We start from the raw sequence: 21,052 nt of genomic DNA, 5'->3' as shown, positions 1-21,052 counted from the left end.
GTGTGTGTCAGAGATGCAGGCTTGGCAGCAGTCGAGGCTCTCTATGATCACGCACCTGCAAATCTTCCGGCTGGCTTCGCGGATGACGAGCTTCCTAGACGTCCGATGTGCACGCTCACGGTACACGGAAACGCGCACAGCGTGACTGAGTGTGCGCCCGTACAGCTGAGGCGCATGCTCACGACATTATCCTTCGCTTGTTTTAAATCTGCTCTGGGAATCCAATTAGGTGCAGAAGGCAGAGACTATGGGGTTACAGTAGAAGTTATGTTTTCGGAGATAAAGTGGCAAATGCATGCAACTGTGTCTTAGTGGAAGTGGTGGAATGGAATGATACTGTGGCGAGCACGGGGAAGGAGCAGTTCTGAGAAAACGATATGACGCATTAGTTCAAGTAAGAAATGTTAAACGCCCACCGCTGACATCTGTGAATCAGACCTTCGTATCCATGTCATAATCTTACATTACCAAGGTCGGAAAGGGTTTTATTTTTAAACTAAGTACAACACCTCTTTTGTACAGTGCGTAGAAACCACAGAAAATGTGCTCGAAGCGCTGTGTGAAGCGAGTTATGAACTTCATGAAGCAACCCTTATTTAAATTACACTTTTGTTACGAGCATCCACGGCATTTCTTTTTTACTCATTACACACTCCTCCCATATTAAAGAGCAACAGTGATGTTCTAGTTGGTAAGCTTGGTCTAAATATATCAGCGTGCAAGACTGGCATACCGAGGGGGCCTGGCCTAGCAATGGAGCGAGATGAGGTATGCGCTGCGCCTATAAAAGGCATCATTTATTGAAGAACAGCTGTGTGTTTTTCCGGGACTGTACTAATGCTAGGCTCCTAGACAAACCTTAGCGGTGGCATACTGAGAATACAGAGATCAAAAATAGAGCACCTCAATAATGACAGGTCATTGGTGCGTATATGAATATGTTGAAACGTCGGGGGGGCGGGGGCGGAGGGAGCGGGCATCCCTGTACCTTTGGATTAGCCGTCTGCCAGAACCAAACCCACAGCAGCTTGACAGGAGGGTTGGGACGGGTAGAGTAAAAAGCGCTCAAATGAAAGTATGCATTTATGTGAACATGTCAGCAGCAAAGACGCCAGTGCCTGACGCGAACCTGGACACAACAGCAGGAAGAGGTGAAAGGAAAATGCATTGATAAACAGTCGCAGCGAGTTTCTGCTTGTCAGTAAAAGTAATACATCATGTACACGTTGAAGCTGAAGTCATGCTCAGAGCAGAAAAAGTAGAAAAGAATCAGAGAGGTGGCTCTAAACATGGGCACCCGGTGGGGCACACCGTGTGAGCCACACACTCACACAACCAATCATAAGCTAGACAGCAGTACAGTCACACCTGCATACAGACAAGCTGTGCAGCAGCATGGAGACTATTCAAAATGACACAGTAATGTAGCTTGTAGGTCTAAACATATATACTGAAGTACATTTACTTCAAAATAAATGGTGAAGCATTCAGTTTGAAATTCTATAGCAACCCCGGGAACATTGAGTTAAAAAAATGGCTGACTGTGATAGAGCCTGGGTCGGATACAAAAAGTGGATATCTCCTGGTGAAAGTCTGCAAGTCAAAAAATCTCAAAAAAGTTTCCAAGACCGACCATACAGAAAGGGACTTTGTCACTTTTTTAAAGAAAACCGCTGACGTTGCTTTCAAGTCCCAATGTGTCTTATTTATTGCTTTCTCCCGCTTGCTGTTGCACGCAGGACACGCCGTGTCCTAATGCTTTCTGTTTATTATTGCACGGGTGCCAAGTGCATTTGAAATGCAATAGGCGACAGTTCGATCTATTTGCATTGTAAATGACAATGCCTTTTATATATCTGTTTTAAAATCAACACATAAATAAAAGGTTTTGTCATTAACACTGCCAATAGCTCAAATTCTCGTAAATGCGAGACCTATTGCATTGCAAATGCTTGTTATATTACAGGGTTATTTTGGGGGTAGTTCGTTTCAGAAACAATTTTTCAAAGTGCAGCTAACATGGGCACTTATTACAATTAGAATGTTAATATTTTTTAATAAATTGTTAATAAAACAGTGTGCACTGGTAAAGGATAGTAGATTTATGGAATTTTGTGACTGCATTTACTTATAACAATGAATTTACTGCATTTGTCATATAGCGTGCACATTTTACCAAAATGGTGTTGTGTAGTCAACTATGGTCATGTATACCAACTTTCAGGCAGTTCCGTGCATGGGGAAAAAGGTACATGAATGTTAAAAAAAAAGGCTTTTTTCCAATTCTAGCTTGCATTTGACATTTTGATCGCGCCTACAGCCAAAAGCACTGAACAGATTTACACCAAACTTAACATGAAGTCAATCTTTACTCTGAAAGTGTGCTCCTTTGGTGTAAATCTGTCCACTGGTTTCTGGGCCATTATCATTTGGAAAAGGTGCCACGAGGGTTTGACAGATTAACACTTTTGTACATCTTGTCAGTTAAATGCCATTTGTTGATTTACTTATAACTATTTGAATAGGCATTTAATTCGGCAAATTCTTAGTGATGAGATTAGTCTAGGTATTTTCAAATGTTTGCAGATGCATCCAGAGGCTTTCGGGGGAAAAAGACGGAAAGGGGGCAAAATAGGGGAATTTGTAAATAAATACCAGGACGGGTTCCCTAAGCAAGCGCTTAGAAACCGCTTGGTGATTTGCGCTATATAAATTCCTGTACATTTACATTTACATTCGTTCAGCACATAAGTTGTTATACCAACTTGCATTATGGGGGCGCTAGATTTTGGAATACTTTCATTTACTATTCCAACTCCAGTCTGCGCAACAGTAGGGAACATGTTGGACTTTAAATTCATCAGCATTCTACCCATACACCCTCAAAAAACAAGTCATTTTACCGACTTACGTTCTGAATGAGTGCGTGCTAAAGGCGCATCCGTTCTATTAGCTGCGCTGGGAAGGCACAGCGTTATTCTGGCTTCGTCCTAAAGGACGTTTCTCTTTGTGAATAGCCAAAATGTATTAAACTTACTCAAAAGTGTATACTACTTAAAATGTAAGTTACCTTTGTGAATCACGCCCGTAGTGTTTTTTTTCTTCTATTCGTAAAAGCTCAGTCTGGACTCAGTGTCTTTAATTTCACTCTTAAACACTGAATCAACGTATTTGATGAGCAGGGCGGATTGGAAGCAGGTCCCGTTTTCCCTTCTGTTGTAAAGTACACACCATAACACGTTGTTTGTTCAATCCTGTTGTAGGAAGACATCTAATTTTTTTTGCGTCCATTGTTTCACAGTTCCTGAGGGTGCGGACAGTTTCAGGACCGACCTACTACTGCCGAACGGGGAAGTCCTTCAAGGGCCAGCTGATGGAGAAGTTTCTGCTGGTGGACTGCAACGTAGTTCTGAGCGGAAGTTACAGGTGAGTGTTCTCAGTGCTCCTCAAATGAAATACTCATGGCCTGGTTATGAGTTCCTCCTAATTTTACAACCCACACAAAAACTCATCTTTACCCAGGGATTGCAATTACGAGTATGAAGGTATTTAACATATCCTAAAATTACCGGATACGTTAAATAACTCAATCTTCTTTAAATTTTGTTAGGTCGAAATTGCCAAAATGTAACCAGGTAAAACTAACAGTATTTATCGTATCATGTGGATTTTGTTGGGTTATAAACCAAAAAGTACATGTTATTCCCCATAAACTCATAATAGGTGCTATTTATCACACCAGATAAAAAACAGTTCGAGGCATATGGGCTGCTAAATTCATATCTTTTGCATAGATCGCCGCCTAGTGTTGGGTCCGGATGATCGCACATTGTTGTCCTGGAAGAGTCTTCGAAGTATCCTGAGATAGGTGGCTCCTCCCCTGGACTACAGTGCGCATGGGCATCGGCTCCATCCCCAGATTGTTTTTTTCCGCCATTGGGTTCGGATGCGGTCTCGACGTCTCTCTGTCGGAACCGAGAAAACTTACTTCTTTAACCCCTTTAAAGCGTTGTAAATAGACCTCCCCAGTGCTGCGCTGTCCATTGGAACTAGTGCTGAATGGACGTCCAACGGTCGTGCGCAGCACTGGGGAGGTAGTGGCCGTGACGACCGTTGGCCGACGGCAGCAATTAAGGGGTTAAGGCCAAAAGGCCTTCGTTACCTACGTCGGTATTGTTTGCGTACGGTCTCGAGTTTCTCCCGTCTCTTTGAGGCGGAATCTGCGGAGTCGAGTTACTCTTCGGACATCGAGGCCTTCTCATCGCAGCAAGACCACGACTTTTTCAACATGGACCGGAGCCCGTTTAAATACTGTCCCGTCTGTGGGTCCAAATACCCACATATCGACGTGCACCCGGTCTGTAATAAATGCCTCTCGCCAGACCATAACGAGGAGAACTGCATGGCCTGCTCCAAGTTCAGGTCGAAGAAAACGCTCAAGCTTCGGCGCGCGGTGCGCCTCGAGGCCCAGCGGGCGGCCCCGGCACCCGATAACATCTTCGACGGCCCAGAAGAAGAGAGCCTAAGCCATCATCTTCAAATCTCACCACCTGCGACGGAGGTCGAGGCCGATCCTGAAGAAGACGACGGGGTCATGGAACAAGACCTTGAATACGTCGACGAGGTAGGGGACGACGAAGAAGTTTATCGGGCCGCGGAAGATAGCTCAGGGGATGAGCTATGCCCCGACAGTTACACGGATCAGGCTCAGGTCACGGGATCGCCACTCGGCCTTACCCAAGACCCTGCACCGCAAGCCACGGCCCCGCCTTCAGGCCCGGCCACGGACATACCTGCGGGGGCTACGCAGCCCGTATCGAAACCGAAACTGAAACCATCGGTATCGACTGCACCTAAATTGGACGACGCCAAATCGAAACCGAAACTACCGGATTCGAGTGCACCTAAGATGGCGGACGTTCCATCTAAAACACCGAAGCCTGCTACCTCATCGGCTCCGTCGACCTCCGGGCCACAGAAGTCGAAGAAGACTGTCGACTCGACAGTGCCGAAGTCATCGGCGGGGGATGCGTCCTCTAAGAAGGTCGTCCGTCAAGGGTCGACCGGGGCGACGCCGGCAAAGTCCACAAAAGTCCTCGACAAACATTCGGTGCCGACAGGGGCACCGTTAGACGAACGAGGGGTCAAAGCGGAGTCTACAAAATCCCTCGGATCAAAGAGCGGAGGCTCTACTCATAGGTCCAAAGACTCCGGGTCTAAAGCTGCGGCGTCGACGTCTAAGCCTCCAAAGGATCCACAGAACGTCGGAGGCGAAGGCCCGTTGGTGGCCTCCTCGTCGGCGCCAGGTGCCTCGGTGGGTGGCGCATCTCACATCGCTAGTTCACTGCAAAGAATTCGTGAGAAGGCTACTGCGACGTCGGCTCCCGCGCCGTCGCACCAGAAGACGCTGGACGTGCCTGCAAAGCCTACTGCCAAGCTTCTATACATTCTGCCGCCGAAGGAGGCCCCGAAAGCCTTTGCACCAAAGACATCAGAATCTTCCACGTCTGGCGGACTATTGGGTCGACAACACGACTCAGGAGAAGAATCTGAGCGTTATATCAACGCGGACACTGGCAAGTTGACCCTTTATAAGCGGAAAATCACTTCCCAACCAGTGGACTCCTATGTTATTCCACTGAAAAAGAAAAGGCCTGCACAGGACATTCCTGCCCTGGTTGAACCTATCCAGCCTCCGCCTAGGAGGAGTCCAACACCTTCCCCCGACCACTCTGGGGGAGAGGAGGGGGGACTCGAAGACCAGTACAGTTTCCCCATCAATGACCCTGATGCACAACAGGATTCCTATGATGACACAGGTGACCAGGGAAACCAACCAGTGGGGCAAGACCCACAGCTTTTCAGTGCACGTGCATCCCCAACAGAGGATTCTGCAGGATTTCATGCACTAATCGAACGGGCAGCTGCTAATCATGACGTGGACATGCATGCTGACCCAGTGGAGGAAGATTTTCTATTTGACACTTTTTCTGTCTCTGAAAGAACGGTCAAGACACTTCCTATGCTCAAAGGTGTCCTTAAACATGCTGCGGAGATCTTTAAGGAGCCTACCAGAGCGAGAGTGGTCAACCCACGCATCGAGAAGAAATACAGGCCGGCACCTGCAGACCCAGCATATATTCGGGGACAGTTGCCTCTTGACTCTCTTGTAGTCGCAAATGCCCGCAAACGGGCGAACTCCCAAACGACTGGTGAAGCTCCTCCCCCAGACAAGGAGTCTAAAGTGCTTGAGGCAGGGGGCAAAAGAATAGCTGCGCAGGCTGCCAATTTCTGGCGTATAGCAAACACACAAGCGCTATTGGCACGTTATGATAGGGCGCATTACGACACCCTAGAGCAACTTTTACAACACCTGCCTACGCAGTTTCAAGAGGGTACCAAACTGCTCATAGAGGAGGGAAAACTCATCTCCAACGCAGCAATAAAGTGTGCACTTGATGCCGCAGACACGGCAGCTAGGGCTATTAACACTAGCGTCATGCTAAGACGACAAGCGTGGCTACGCATATCAGGGTTTAAACCAGACATTCAAACAACCATACTCAACCAGCCCGTCAATCCTGATAGACTGTTTGGTCCTGATGTTGACACCACCCTCGAAAAGATTAAAAAAGACAACGAAACAGCTAAGTCTATGGGGGCCCTTCAGTCACAACAATTCCGGGGAAACACTTTTCGTCGCTCAGGTGCACGTGGTGTTACCCGAGGACAGATGGGTCAACAATCACAGTTCACTAGAGGTGGAGCACAGTCCTCGTACCCCAAGCAGAATAAAGGGGGTTATCGAGGAAACAGCACCAGGGGACGTGGCAGAGGAAACAACAACTCCCGTTCCTCTGCCCCGAACAAACAGTGACTCTCTGTCACTGCCCCCCGACCATTTAACACCTGTCGGGGGGAGACTCCAGCAGTTCCTGCCAGTCTGGACAAACATCACCACAGACAGGTGGGTAAGACAACTTGTCCAGTACGGTTATTGTCTAGAGTTAACGTCCACTCCACCCAACATTCCACCAAGGCAACGACCTATGTCCGCAGAGCACTTGCACTTATTGCAGCAAGAAGTAGTGGTGATGCTGCAAAAAGGCGCAATCGAGCTCGTGCCAGTGGAGGAGGAAGGCACAGGGGTCTATTCCCTGTACTTCCTTATTCCAAAGAAGGACGGATCCCTCAGACCCATTCTAGATCTGCGCCCCCTCAACCTGTATATACTGTCAGAACATTTCCATATGCTTACACTGCAACAGATTCTTCCCTTGCTGAACCAAGGGGACTTCCTAGCAACCTTAGACCTCAAGGATGCTTATTTCCACATACCACTACACCCGTCCCACAGAAAGTATCTCAGGTTCACTATCCAGGGCAGGCATTATCAGTTCAAAGTCCTACCCTTCGGAGTGACCACCGCCCCCAGAGTGTTTACCAAGTGTCTGGCGACGGTAGCGGCGCACCTCAGGAGGCAGAACATACATGTCTACCCCTACCTGGACGACTGGCTCGTTCAAGCCAAGTCGGAACAACAGTGCGCCGCGGACATGTCGACCACCATTCACCTCCTTCACAATCTGGGCTTCTCGTTGAACTACCCAAAGTCGCACCTTCAACCAGCACATGTGCGGCAGTTTCTGGGTGCGACAATAAATACCCTGACTGCTATGGCTCAGCCAAACAAGGTCAGGATAGACAGCATACAGTCTCTAATCCAAAGGTTCAGACCGCAACACTCGCTTCCAGCGAGAGTGTTCATGCAGTTGATAGGCATGATGGCCTCCTGCATCTTCATAGTCCCTCACGCAAGGTTACATATGCGTCCGCTCCAGGAGTGCTTAGCAAATCATTGGACACAGGCTCGGGGACAAATGACAGACCTAGTGTTGGTTACCGGTCGGGCGTACAACTCTCTGCATTGGTGGAATCCACACAACCTTTGCAAGGGCCGACCGTTCCAGGAGCCAGTGCCACAGATTATCCTGACAACGGACGCATCTCTCCAGGGATGGGGAGCTCATGTGCTCAATTACACAGTGCAGGGACTATGGACGACGCAGCAACAAAAGATGCACATCAACTATCTAGAATTGATGGCAATCTTCATGGCGCTCAAGTCCTTCAATGTACATCTGTGCAACAAGGTAGTGTTAGTCCGGACGGACAACATGACAGCGATGTACTACATTCAAAAACAGGGAGGCACCCTCTCGCCACTCGTCTCATCTGGCTCGGAGCATGTGGAAGAGGGCCATTCAAAGGAACATTTTCCTCATGGCAGAACACCTCCCGGGCAAGGACAATCAGATGGCGGATCTGCTCAGCAGATACAGCCATCAGATGCACGAGTGGGAGTTACATCCATCAGTACTCCGCCCGTACTTCCAGCAGTGGGGTCATCCAGAGATAGACCTGTTTGCCACAAGGGAAAACGCAAAATGCCAACACTTTGCCGCCAGGTTCCCTCACCCACAGTCGCAGGGGAATGCGATATGGATGAACTGGTCAGGCAGATTTGCGTACGCTTTTCCCCCAGCACCTCTAATACCGCTGGTGGCAAGAAAGCTAAGGCAGCACTCGATGACACTCATCCTAGTTGCTCCAACGTGGGCACGCCAACCATGGTACACCACGTTTCTGGAACTCTCAGTGGTGCCGCATCAAAGGCTGCGCCTAACACCCAGGCTCTTGACGCAGAACCATGGAGACATTCAGCATCCAGATCCGCAACAGCTCAACCTGGCGATCTGGCTCCTGAAGTCCTAGAGTTTGGCTACCTTCACTTACCTCCAGAATGCATGGACATCATCAAAGAGGCAAGGAAGCCCACTACCAGAGCATGCTATGCTGCAAAATGGAAGCGTTTCGTCATTCACTGTACAGCCAATAACATAAACCCGCTAGATGCATCTATCCCTAACATCATTTGCTATCTGTTACATCTTTACAAGTGCAATCTAGCGTACACTTCCATTCGGATCCATCTATCCGCCATAGCAGCTTATCTTTAGAACAGGCAACATCTCTCTGTCTTCAGAGTGCCTGCCATTAAAGCCTTCCTAGAGGGTCTGAAACGAGTCATTCCCCCAAGAACACCGCCAGCTCCGGTGTGGAACCTCAATTTGGTCCTCACCAGGCTGATGGGCACACCTTTTGAGCCACTGCACTCGTGTGAACTCCAGTTCCTAACATGGAAAGTGGCTTTTCTTATTGCTATTACGTCACTAAGACGTGTCAGTGAGCTGCAAGCGCTCACAATCCAGGAGCCATTCATACAAATTCATCCAAATAGGGTGGTACTACGCACTAACCCCAAATTCCTTCCGAAGGTGGTGTCACAGTTTCATCTCAACCAAACTATTGACCTGCCCGCATTCTTCCAAAACCCACAAACGGTGGCAGAAAGAATGCTCCATACATTGGACGTTAGGAGGGCGTTGATGTACTATATTGACAGGACACAACACTTTAGGAAAACAAAACAACTTTTTGTTGCCTTCTCGCCACAGCACAAAGGCAACCCTATTTCCAAAGCAGGAATAGCCAGGTGGATTGTTAAGTGCATCCAAATCTGTTATCAAAAAGCTAAACGTACCTTAACAATACCCCCAAGGGCGCACTCCACACGCAAATTGGGGGCATCCATGGCTTTCCTGGGGAACATTCCTTTGGAAGACATTTGCAGAGCAGCCACATGGGTTACACCGCACACCTTTACAAAACACTACTGTGTTGATGTGCATTCCAAGCAGCAAGCAGCTGTAGGACAGGCTGTTCTCAAGACACTTTTTCAGGTTTCTGCAGCTGGCACGGGCAACCGCCGCTAATGGAGGGACTGCTATATATTCTATGCAAAAGATATGAATTTAGCAGCCCACATGCCTCGAACTGAATATGCTACTTACCAGTATGCATCTGTTCTTGGCATGTAGGGCTGCTAACATTCATATTGCCCACCCTCCTCCCCGGTGCCTGTCGCAGCTGCAGATATACTCTTGCATTCAATCATTAGCATGGACATCCTTTACACTTTTCACTCCATCTCTGCCACAATGGCTAAAAACAATCTGGGGATGGAGCCGATGCCCATGCGCACTGTAGTCCAGGGGAGGAGCCACCTATCTCAGGATACTTCGAAGACTCTTCCAGGACAACAATGTGCGATCATCCGGACCCAACACTAGGCGGCGATCTATGCAAAAGATATGAATGTTAGCAGCCCTACATGCCAAGAACAGATGCATACTGGTAAGTAGCATATTCATACCCCCTGGTATCGTTATTTATGAGGGGCGATAAATAACGCAATAGCTCGTAATCAGGGCCTCAGTGTTCAACACACAAAACTAAACATTCTGTGGGTGAGGTGTGGGTGAGGCACTGATAACATCCTATATGAAGCAATGAACTTTCCCCATATAACAGACTGAAGGTTCCCTATATGAAACGGGTCTGAGGGCTCAGTGGGCGATCTACCCATTGCACGTATGTGTGTTTGACTCACGATCAAAGATCCTTTCGGTCTAATCAGCCTTTCATCCTTTTCAGGGCAATAAATAGAGTACCATTGCGTGTGTCCTCATGTGAAAACCCTACATAGAATATTTTCCTGTCACAAATAGGTGACATACCCATGTGAAACCCTTATTATGCACTGATGGTTATGGTGCACGAGGTGGTACAGAACCTGACCCAGGTTATTTCCCGTCTGTCTGTCTTCTACAACTATTACTTGTAATCTTAACAGGAAACGCAACTATTTTTGTAAACGCGGATAACTGGTCACTTCTTTGCTCAAAGCACACTCGAATTTTGGAGTATTAAGAATCTTTCTCTCCTTCTCTCCTTCTCTCCTTCTCTCGCTCTCTCTCTCCCTTCCGCCCTCCCTCCCATCATGACTTCAGTATTTCTTCAGACGTTTGTCAATAAGACAGCCATCTGCTTTATTTTTCCCGTTGTTTTTCTCTCTCTTTCTCACTGTCTTTCTGTTTCTCTTTTTCTTCTTCTCTCCCTTTCACTCTCCAGAAAGTTCTCCAGAAGATGAGACACTGTGCCCCAATGAGGCAGGTACCCTTTTGTTCATTCTATCAAATTTAGAAAATGTTTATTTAAGTTTAAGAAAAACAAAGAGTCACAAGCAAATAATCCAATTGGATTTTGAAAGAATGCATTTCAAGAGTAATATTGTTAGTGCCATATACAACGTAAAAAATTATGAGAAGTAAACATTATAAATAGATGCAAAACGCATAATAAAATCATTGAGTAGTAAACAGATTTAACACTTAAGAATTTGGAGACAGAAAGAGGAAAAAAGCACAGACATGCACCATGAAAATATATTAAGCACTGGCAAAGTCAGTAGTTCTAGTGATTATTGCCAGACTAGGTTCCTTTACCAATAGTTGTTTAAAAAATATATATATTTTAGTAAATAATTATTGCAAAAAGAAAGAAAAATGGGACAGTGTGCATGCGTGCACACTGGCAGGCATCTTTGAATGTTTCGGTAGTCAAGCTTTACAGAACCATTAAAAAATGTCCACCGCCTGCATGCTCGCCCTTTCTGCCATCTTTGAGCAGGTTGGAAGCACATTCAAACTCAGGCACCTGGGTGAGGGGTTACAAATACAGGCAGCTGCATGCGTAGGTGCTAATCCTTGACTGGTATTAAAAAGCCATTAAATGATTGTATTTTTCTAGCAGTTCACGCTGGGGATGGGGCGGTATGGGGCGTTCTAGCAGTGTCGCAGGATACAAAAAATATATCAAAAATCAACAGTCCTGGGCACTCAAGAGGACTGTTTTGTAGGCAGAAAAGCACTTTGTGCTCAAGCAGAATACTGTCACTCATAATGAAGGAAGCCAATGGCTCAAGTGGGGTGACCCATAGTCCCAGGTTAGATCCTGTGGTGGATGAAAGCAAAAAAAAATGTTGCAACAAAAACCAAGGAACAAAGAAGGCTGGCTCAAAGCCCCTATCATTAATTATTTTTTACATATACGGTAATTTTAGTAGCATCAAATTTCCTAATAACAAGTAAGCCATTGGCACTACTATAAAATTAGAAAGTGATGGATAGAAATATTCGATATTAAAAAGCAATATACTATAGTGACTTAGACTTCACATACCTAGGAAGACTTATGAATGTCATCTCTTAAAACATTGGTAATGTTTATCATTTGTTGATTAGAGTGATCGTGTATTTTTAATTTTAGCATTAACGTGACAGTCTTCCCTATGATTTGAACAATCACGGCTTCACCACGCAGTATCTTCTTTGTCTAACCTGCTGTGTTCTCCAGACCCGGACAGTATAAGTTCTTTCTTCAATTTGATGTCTTCTCTGGACCCGGACAGTGTCTGTTCTTTCTTTGAACCACTGTGCTCTTTACACCCGGACAGTATTTGTCTCTAACCCGCTGTGTTCTCTGGACCTGGACAGTATCTGTTCTTTATCTAAACCGCTGTGGTCTCCAGACCCGGACAGTACCTGTTCTTTCTCTAACCCACTGTGTTCTTTACACCCAGACAGTATCTGCCTCTAACCTGCTGTGTTCTCCAGTCCTGGACAGTATCCATTCTTTCTCCAACCTGCTGTGTTCTCCAGGCCCGGACAGTATCCGTTCTTTCTCTAACCGGTGTGTTTTCGAGACCCGGACAGTATCCATTCTTTCTCTATCCCGCTGTGTTCTCCAGACCTGGTCAGTATCCATTCTTTCTCCAACCTGCTGTGTTCTCCAGGCCCGGACAGTATCCGTTCTTTCTCTAACCGGTGTGTTTTCGAGACCCGGACAGTATCCATTCTTTCTCTATCCCGCTGTGTTCTCCAGACCTGGTCAGTATCCATTCTTTCTCCAACCTGCTGTGTTCTCCAGGCCCGGACAGTATCCGTTCTTTCTCTAACCGGTGTGTTTTCGAGACCCGGACAGTATCCATTCTTCCTCTAACCCGCTGTGTTCTCCAGTCCCGGACAGTATCTGTTATTTGTCTAACCCGCTGTGTTCTCCAGTCCCGGACAGTATCCAGGCACAAATGAGTAAGGTGTTTTGTTGTCTCCCTCTGACCCAAAGAGTTTTCCAGACCCGTATATGCTCATCACCTCATTTTGGCAGACACGCTGTCTCTTTGCCACCCTTGGAGTTGTTTTGCATTGTATTAGTTATACAGTGCTTCATGTGCTAAACAGTCACAAAGCACTCAGATTGGGGTCCAGGGCACCCTTTCACAGTGCATGGTGATTGTAGATAGTACTGCACGGAAAGTGCTGCCTGTGGTTTGGTAGGTCTGCAGATGTGCTCTAAGCATGGTCCGGTGAAATCATTGCATTTAAGCATTAACTATTGCAAGATTTTGAAAACAGACGCAGTAAAAGTACAGGGATGCGTCGTATTTACAGCAACAATTGGCTGCCTCCCTTTAAGGTGCAAGGGTGCCTGTGTTGCAGGGATGATTGTTTTTGTGCAGGAAGGCACTTTAATGCCTCCCTTGGGGGGGCATTAGAATCTGACGCATTCCTAGGGATACAAAACATTGTAAAGCTGGGAATGCGTCAGAATCCATGGGTGTTGCGTGGGAACACCCACAGCAACACCCAGGTAACGCCCCTTTCACACAGAGTAATGTGTGAAAAGGGGCCATATTTACAAGGCCATGAAAAGCCATGCACAGTGGATTTGCGTGACCTTGTAAATATGGCTCAGCATTGAGCACCACCAGAGCGTCAAAAAAGGTGATGCTCTGGTGGTGCAAGGGCCTTGTAAATATGTGCTAATATCTTTCTACCCAGGATTAAGTGAAGCCCAACTCTGGGGATTGATGAGAGGTCAGGGAGAGGTGACAGAGTCCACCCACTAACAACAGAAGCCAGGTGCCGGAGGTACAGTTAAGCAGCTACAGAATACTAGGAGGCTATCGCCATACAGCAGCAGAAACCCAGTCCTTAGAGACAGGGCAGGATTAACCATTAAGCAAAATAGGTGCGTGTTTAGGGCGTCAAGGGATGGGGGGGGGCACCACAGACATTTTTAATTGCCAGATTTACCGTGGACCACATGGTGCAAAACTGCAATGAACCTATAAATAAAGTGGAAGTATCTGAAAATAAACATTATTTTCCATTTTATTGTAAGTTTTGTTTAATTTCGACAAATAACATTTTATTTTATGGTTTATTATTGTTTATGTTATGAATTAGATATGGGGGCACAAAAATCTTTTAAGTGCTTAGGGCCTCTAAACGTCTTAGTCTGGCCCGAGACATGGTTAAACAAATAGACTATATGGAGTGACAGACCAATGAGTGACAGAAGTCCTACCACTTGAGGTCCGAGGGTGCAAACAGAAAATAGTTTATGAAGTCCACCCATGAGCGACCGACACCTGGATGTGGAGGCCTCGTTAAGCACCACAAGAATGGTACACTGAGCCCTCCGATGGCTACAGAACCCCAACCCTAGAGATGCAATTAAGCAACCAGAGAATACTATATGGAGCGAACCCATGAATACCAGAAACCCAACACTCGGATGTCCTGGTTAAGCAATCGATGAATACAATATGGAGCCTACCAGTGCTTAATTTGAACCGGTGGGAGGCAGTGGAGGCCACCGGCACTTAAGAGAAAAACACACAAAACGGAACAAGGGAGGAAGAGAAAGACAGAAAAAAAGCTTTACAGAGTGAGAAATCTGCAGCCAGCAAGAGTGAGATAAACAGGCAGGGAGTGTCTGGAAGTGGATTAAAGAAGCAGGAGGATGATTTTGGAATACAGCCTTGGTATTCAGTGGACCAACATTTAAAAGCACCGGCCGTGGCTGGTGGGCAGAGCCCTGGGCACCAGAACTCATTTTTTTACAAGCTAAGCACTGGAGCCCGCCCAAGGGTAACAGAAACCCAGCGCTTGTAGGTCCGGTTAGGCCACTGGAGAATACATGGAGGAGTTCACCCATGAGTAACAAACCCAACCCTTGATGGTCCAGGTAAGCAATCGGAAAATACAATATACAGCTCGCCCATGAGTAACAAACCCAACCCTTGCAGGTCTGGTTAGGCCATTAGAGAATACAATGAGGATTTTCACCCATGAGTAATAGAAACCCAACCCTTTGAGGTCTAGTTAAGCAATTAGAGCCTACAATGAGAAGCCTACCCATGAGTACCAGGAATCCATCCCTTGGAAGTCCAAAGAATTCTGACTGGAGCCCACCCACAAGCGACAGAAGCTGACACCAGAGGCACAGATATGCATGCAGTACGTACCATATAGAGTTGACCCAAAGAGTGGAGCAACCATTAGACAGCCAGACGCAGTAGGTTCAGTGTAGTCCTGCTGGTGCAGTAGGCAGCAACTTGTAGGAACTTGCACGCACCATATACCCTGACGTGTTGGGAGGGCTGTGAGGTTCACCCTAGAAAGGTACTAGAATAACCCAAAGGTGTGGATGCTAAGGGGCCTGAGGAGAGAGAGTGTAAACAGTGATTCTGTGGGAGTAGTACACTTAAGTTATTGAACAGGTGAGAGGGAGGCAGGTGTGTCTGTCGGGAAAGGTTGGAAATTGGTGAAACAGTAAAGGAGTGCGGACCCTGGCCAGGTTCTAATAGATCACATCAGAGGAGAGATGCCTTAAACATTTCACCCTAAGAGGGACAATGCCATAGCAAGATGTGCCATCTGGGCTGGGGGCTTGGGGTGAGGTTAAATAAGCTGTGTGAGCACATGAACCAAGCATGCAGCAGAGAGGCCTTGCAGCCAAGGGGGAGCACCCCTTCTCAAGGGGGAAGGATTCACCCCACACAAACACAATGACAAAAGCATCACATAGAACAGCATCAGCCACAACAGACACTAAAGAAAGACTATGCAGGTAACCAGCACATTTCACATCACTTAAGTTAAAATACTCTTCATACCCAACTTAAGGCGTCAGAAGACATTTCCAGTATTGCAAACATTTGTTTTGGTTTAAGGGCAATAATTAAATTTAAAAAAAAATAATGAAAAAAACAAAAAGAATACGCAAACATTAATTTATGGTTGTACAACAATAATTATTTGTACAATCTCCATGCCCTAAAGTTGGTACGTTGTGCGCTACAAACTGTTGCCCAACGCTCCATGCTAGTAGTAAAAAAAAATGACAAGGGGTGTTCTATTAGGCGTGTCCTAGTGCGCGTGTTTTTGGTGTCAGGTTGGGAGTATTTCATTTCTTAAGTAGGTAGCGATCTTAATGAGGTAAGCATCTTAAGGGAACCTGGGAGTATAAAGAATCTAGGGCATAACTGATGATGGTCCTATTATTAGGGTTCTCATGTATTTATGGGCTAAACAAGTTTACCTGGATTTTTTCTATGGATCTTGGTAGTCACAATTCAAAATGTTTAAATTTTCTCAGAAAAAGGTGTGCACATCAAGATATAGTACAGTTATGTCGATTAAAGAGAGGACATGCAATTTAGGTTATCACTTTAGCATTTAAAACAAGAATCCAATAATTGGCGCAGCATGCCTACCGTGGCGGTCCTAAGTATTTTAACAGTACAAAGTAATAATATTCTTTAAAATTTCAGCGTGCCGATAAGCTAAGTACTGGACCTCCATATTGAAATCGCTGTTCTTGTAACTAAAAGGTACATGGGAGCAATAAAGTACCGTATTGGAAATGGTTGAAACCAAACTTGCTGAAAGAGGGCCACGAGGTAGGCGTACCTCCAATCTGGGATTTGTAAAAGGTCCCTTTAGTCAAAAAGTTATCTGTCTTATGCCATGGTGTATCAGAGTCGGGAAGTAATGAGCAATGTATAAAAAGAAGTAAATTCAAGTTCATGGGTCAGAAGGCTGGCCTATGCTCTCTGGCGGCCATATTGGAGTAGTCTTGACAAAAGATCGAAGTGTGAGTGATATGCATGCGAGAGCTGATTTAGTAAATGAGTGACAGTGACACTGTGTTATGTTCATGAATCCACACGAGATGATCGGTTCAAGAGTACAGTATTTATTCTTAGTATCGTAAGGTGCAGACAGGTAAACGTCCTACAAACGTCTCTTCAAGTTAACCGTCCACCCCACCCTCACGTGTTCCACAGTTACACACCTCCATTCTTCCCGCAACCACACATTCCATAATGACTCTAAACAACATTAAGGACCATGACACATCCCCCTGAATTGCATGGCATTAACCCTGGTCAATGAACTCCGCTAGTGGAAGTGGCGTTTAATTGGTAACTACGCATTTCAACGAAAACACGGAATTAATGCAAGTATTCCCACTCCGCTATGCAATGGAGTTACCTACTGTACCTACCCACAACCCTTTGGTAAATCAACTATACCGTTACATGCTAAAAAGCATACAACTAATTCACAAAAGTGAACTTTGAAAAACATCAGGCAATGAGAGAGGTGATGATTTTGTTGTCACCCCTTACCTAGGGGAAGGGCAAGCAGATGCCTTGAACACAAAGAGCATATCATGCTGAACGGTTCGGTGGTGGTCCCATCCTCCTAGGTCAAGTAGAACAGGAAAGGATACCTTGTTGTGGAGAGCACTATTCCTAGTGAACCATATATTCTAAATGATTGCATTCATGTAATATGCGTTTTATCAATATAAAGACAAAATGAACAGAAACATCAAATGGTAACTAATTCATTGATATGTGTATATTTTCGAACATAAGAAAAATCAATGAAATGCTTCTTGATCGTCATTAACAATAAACAGTTACTATACAAACATAGCGGATTTTATGGCACACAGTTTTCAAGAATGTAGATACCTAGGGGCAGATTTATGTTGCCTGACGCATCTCTGTAAATCGGCAGAGATGCGCCAGGAAAGATACGGCACGCAAGTTTATCCTTGCGCCACCCATGATGCGCCGCATTTACAATGCGGCGCACCATGGCGCAGGAATAAACAGATGCGTGTCGCATCTAGGTCGTGAATTTGGCGCAGTGCTGAAGTTGTGTTGCGTGCGGCACACAACTCCAGCATTATTCCAACTTGCCCTATCTCTAAAGTGGTGCGTCAAGCATTACGCCTGCTTCAAGCAGGCGCAAGGTTTTGACGCATCAGCGTTGGGAAAGAGACTCAGTGAAATCTTGTAGATTTCCCTGAGTCACTTTTCAGGGGCGTTCCTGCGACGGAACGCCCCCCCTGCGTGGAAAACGCCCACATGAAACCTGACGCAAAATTTGGTATGTGTTTTGAACAGAATTCTGCCAACCCAATAAAAGACAAATTTTCATCCAACATTCAGGCATATTACCCACCAACAAACACTCATCTTCAATATTCATAATTAGTTTCTCTTTCAGCTTGAAAACACACTCAACAGTTTCTTCCTCACTTTCTGCAGAATCATCACACTCAATGTCACATTCATTTACAAACTTTACTTTCCTGGACTTCCTGCAGCAAATATTGGCATAATTACCAACAAGGCCACATTTTACTTCCCTTGCTGGACACACACTGGTAAATGCCAAATTCTCCGAATGACCGCACCAATAACATTTAGGAGGTTCCTTAAAAGAGTTTCCTTTATACTTTATACTGGGTACTACCCTTAATTTTCGACACAATGTTGGATTCTCTAGCATCGATCTTGAAAGCGCTGGTGCATCTGCTAGAAGTTTCCACTTTTCGAACCATTGCCAATACATCGTTCAAACACGCATCACCATTGACCCACAGACGTTCTTGGATTGCTGGATTGCACGCATGTATGACAACCTGGTCCTGTATTATGTCTTATTGCAACTCTCCACCCCCCAAAATGCATCAGTAGATAATTGTCTTAACTCGCTAACATAATCCATTCTTCGATTGTTTTCTCTGAAAAAACGTATAGTGTGTTACACCTATGCATACTTTGGGAGCAAAGTGCATATCTAGATTTTCAATGGCTCTGTTGAAAGCACTCACATTACCACTGCCCACCACAGTTTTATGCATTTGATTAAAAGTTTTCAACCCCTTTGGGCTTAAAGAATGTAATAAAATGAGTTTCTTGTGTTCTGGTTTAATTTTCCCACCTCCATTCACAGTTTCAATGTAATTCAAGAAATAATCCTTCCATTCACACCAGGTTTCGAGCCAGATGACCAAAATGCTTGTGGCGGACACAATGAGAACGTCTTTTGACTCATCGCAAAAAGTATTGTGGAATTGTTCAGTGTCCTTACTTCACCAGTAAAACGGGGTTAATCCACTGTCCAAATTTCACCACATCACTTCATGTGTTCTTTCACTGTGAAATCCACAAAACAAGTAGAGACTTCTTCACTAATAATGGAATAAAAATTCCTGACTATTTTGGTATGCAGTATCTCTGATTCACCACTTTTGTCGTTATTTTTACTTGTACCTTCTTTATTTTCATTTAGGAGATTTCCTCAAACTGTCATTCACTTATTTGCTCTATAACAATGGCTATTGTGTTCACTCTTTATTAAAGATGGCTGCCGTGTAGCGTATAGACTGTCTATCCAATGACATCAGACTCTATTAAAAACTAATAGGCCTTTTAGATGCTTGATTCTGTGTGCGTGCGCTGTTGCGTGACCTGGCACAAACCCCACACGAGAACTTGTGACCTCCTTTAGCACCCTTGCTGCTTCTTAAGTCCTCGCAGCTTTTAACGCTTGCAGCCCGACAAAATAAAGGTAGCACGTACCTTACAGTAGCCAAAAGGAAGCTAGGTGATTCAGATCACAGTATATTTGGCAACCCGCTTACAGTTCGCTGCGGATAGCGATTTCTTCTTCGCCCGGGTACAGGAAGACCTGTCTGCTCCCTCACCTCAAAATGGTTCCCCTGACCCATTGCCAACTTTGTTATATTAATGGATCCACATGAGATGATCGGTTCAAGAGTATAAGTATTTATTCCTATCATGTAAAGGAGCAGACAGGCGAATGTCCTACTTACTTCTCCCCAAGTCAACTGTCCAAACCACCCTCACGCGCTCCCCACCTATGCACCTACATTCTACCCTAGACAACACATTCTATAATGACGCTATACATTAAGGACCAAAACACACTGCTGCGCCACTCCTTGGGAACTTTGTATAATGCTATTGACTAGAACAATATGTAACTAGTTAAAACCAAAATTCGACACATTATGATGTGATTGAACTGAGTAAAGGAAGAAAATTCCCACTCTCCTTTACATATGAATTAGCCCCAGGGGTTGGGATGCCCGGGGCTTAAAAAAGGCTCAGGGAGGGGGGATGACACCCCTCCTTCACTTTTACATATGAACAGGCCCTTGGGGTAGAAGGCCCCCGGGACAGTTAAAGGGTATGACCCTCTCCCTGTAGCGCCCTTCACATATCACAACATTACACTCCCCATGCATCAAACATTTTTTATCCATTTTAAACGTTTAAACGTTTTAAACGTTTGCAAACGAGTTTGCAAACGTTTTAAAGTTTGCAAACTCATCCCAGGTTCCCAACCCCTGACAGGTTTACCCTCCCCCCACACACAAGTCAATTTTCCAAAGTTGTAAATCCAGTAATGCATGTTGAGTCACAAACACAGGTAGAGCTGCTTTAAACACTGAACAGCAGACAATGAGGTTCCTGTATCATCCGAAGCTCTGGAAGAGAAAATCCTCTGTACTGGCGAAACAACCAATGGATAAAAATCCTCAAAGCACTCCATTGTTTAGGAGTTTGGTTAACACACCCACCTGGAAAGTAATAGTGCCAGGTGAGGTCACAAGCAAAGTGTGTGGTGAAAAACTGAGAAGGTGGCAAAGCGGTGGCTAATCATTTAGGACTTCAATGTTTATGCAACATCTGCAGTCAACACATGAAAAACAGTTCCTAGAAGAGCCAAGAAAAAAAAAAACACCAGCTTCCCAGGAATAAACCACAAAATGCTCCTTACAAGTTTCTTCAGGAAATTGGAGTAAACAATGCCCATATGAGCAACTTTGCATCTCACTGCATGGCGTGGAAAACAAACATCTGAAGAATCCCGGGATTAGCAACGTAGATGGAAGACCGTTCGAAGAAATT

The 21,052-nt window shown here is 45.5% G+C and overlaps 1 protein-coding gene across 2 annotated transcripts in view; it reads left to right on the top strand.

Moving 5' to 3' along the window:
• The window catches only part of FAM83H (family with sequence similarity 83 member H), a 228,231-nt gene that overhangs the window by 167,977 nt on the left and 39,202 nt on the right, over nt 1-21,052 (top strand). For both annotated transcript variants that reach the window (XM_078686617.1, XM_078686616.1), the window contains exon 4: nt 3,302-3,426. In XM_078686617.1, coding sequence (XP_078542743.1) covers nt 3,302-3,426 — 125 coding nt within the window. The remainder of the gene's footprint in view (nt 1-3,301; nt 3,427-21,052) is intronic.

The sequence above is a fragment of the Lissotriton helveticus genome, chromosome 4_1 (assembly GCF_964261635.1).
Source record: "Lissotriton helveticus chromosome 4_1, aLisHel1.1, whole genome shotgun sequence".
NCBI lineage: Eukaryota > Metazoa > Chordata > Amphibia > Caudata > Salamandridae > Lissotriton > Lissotriton helveticus.
Note: the sequence above shows the minus strand (reverse complement) of the source record. Positions and strands in the feature narration are given on the sequence as shown.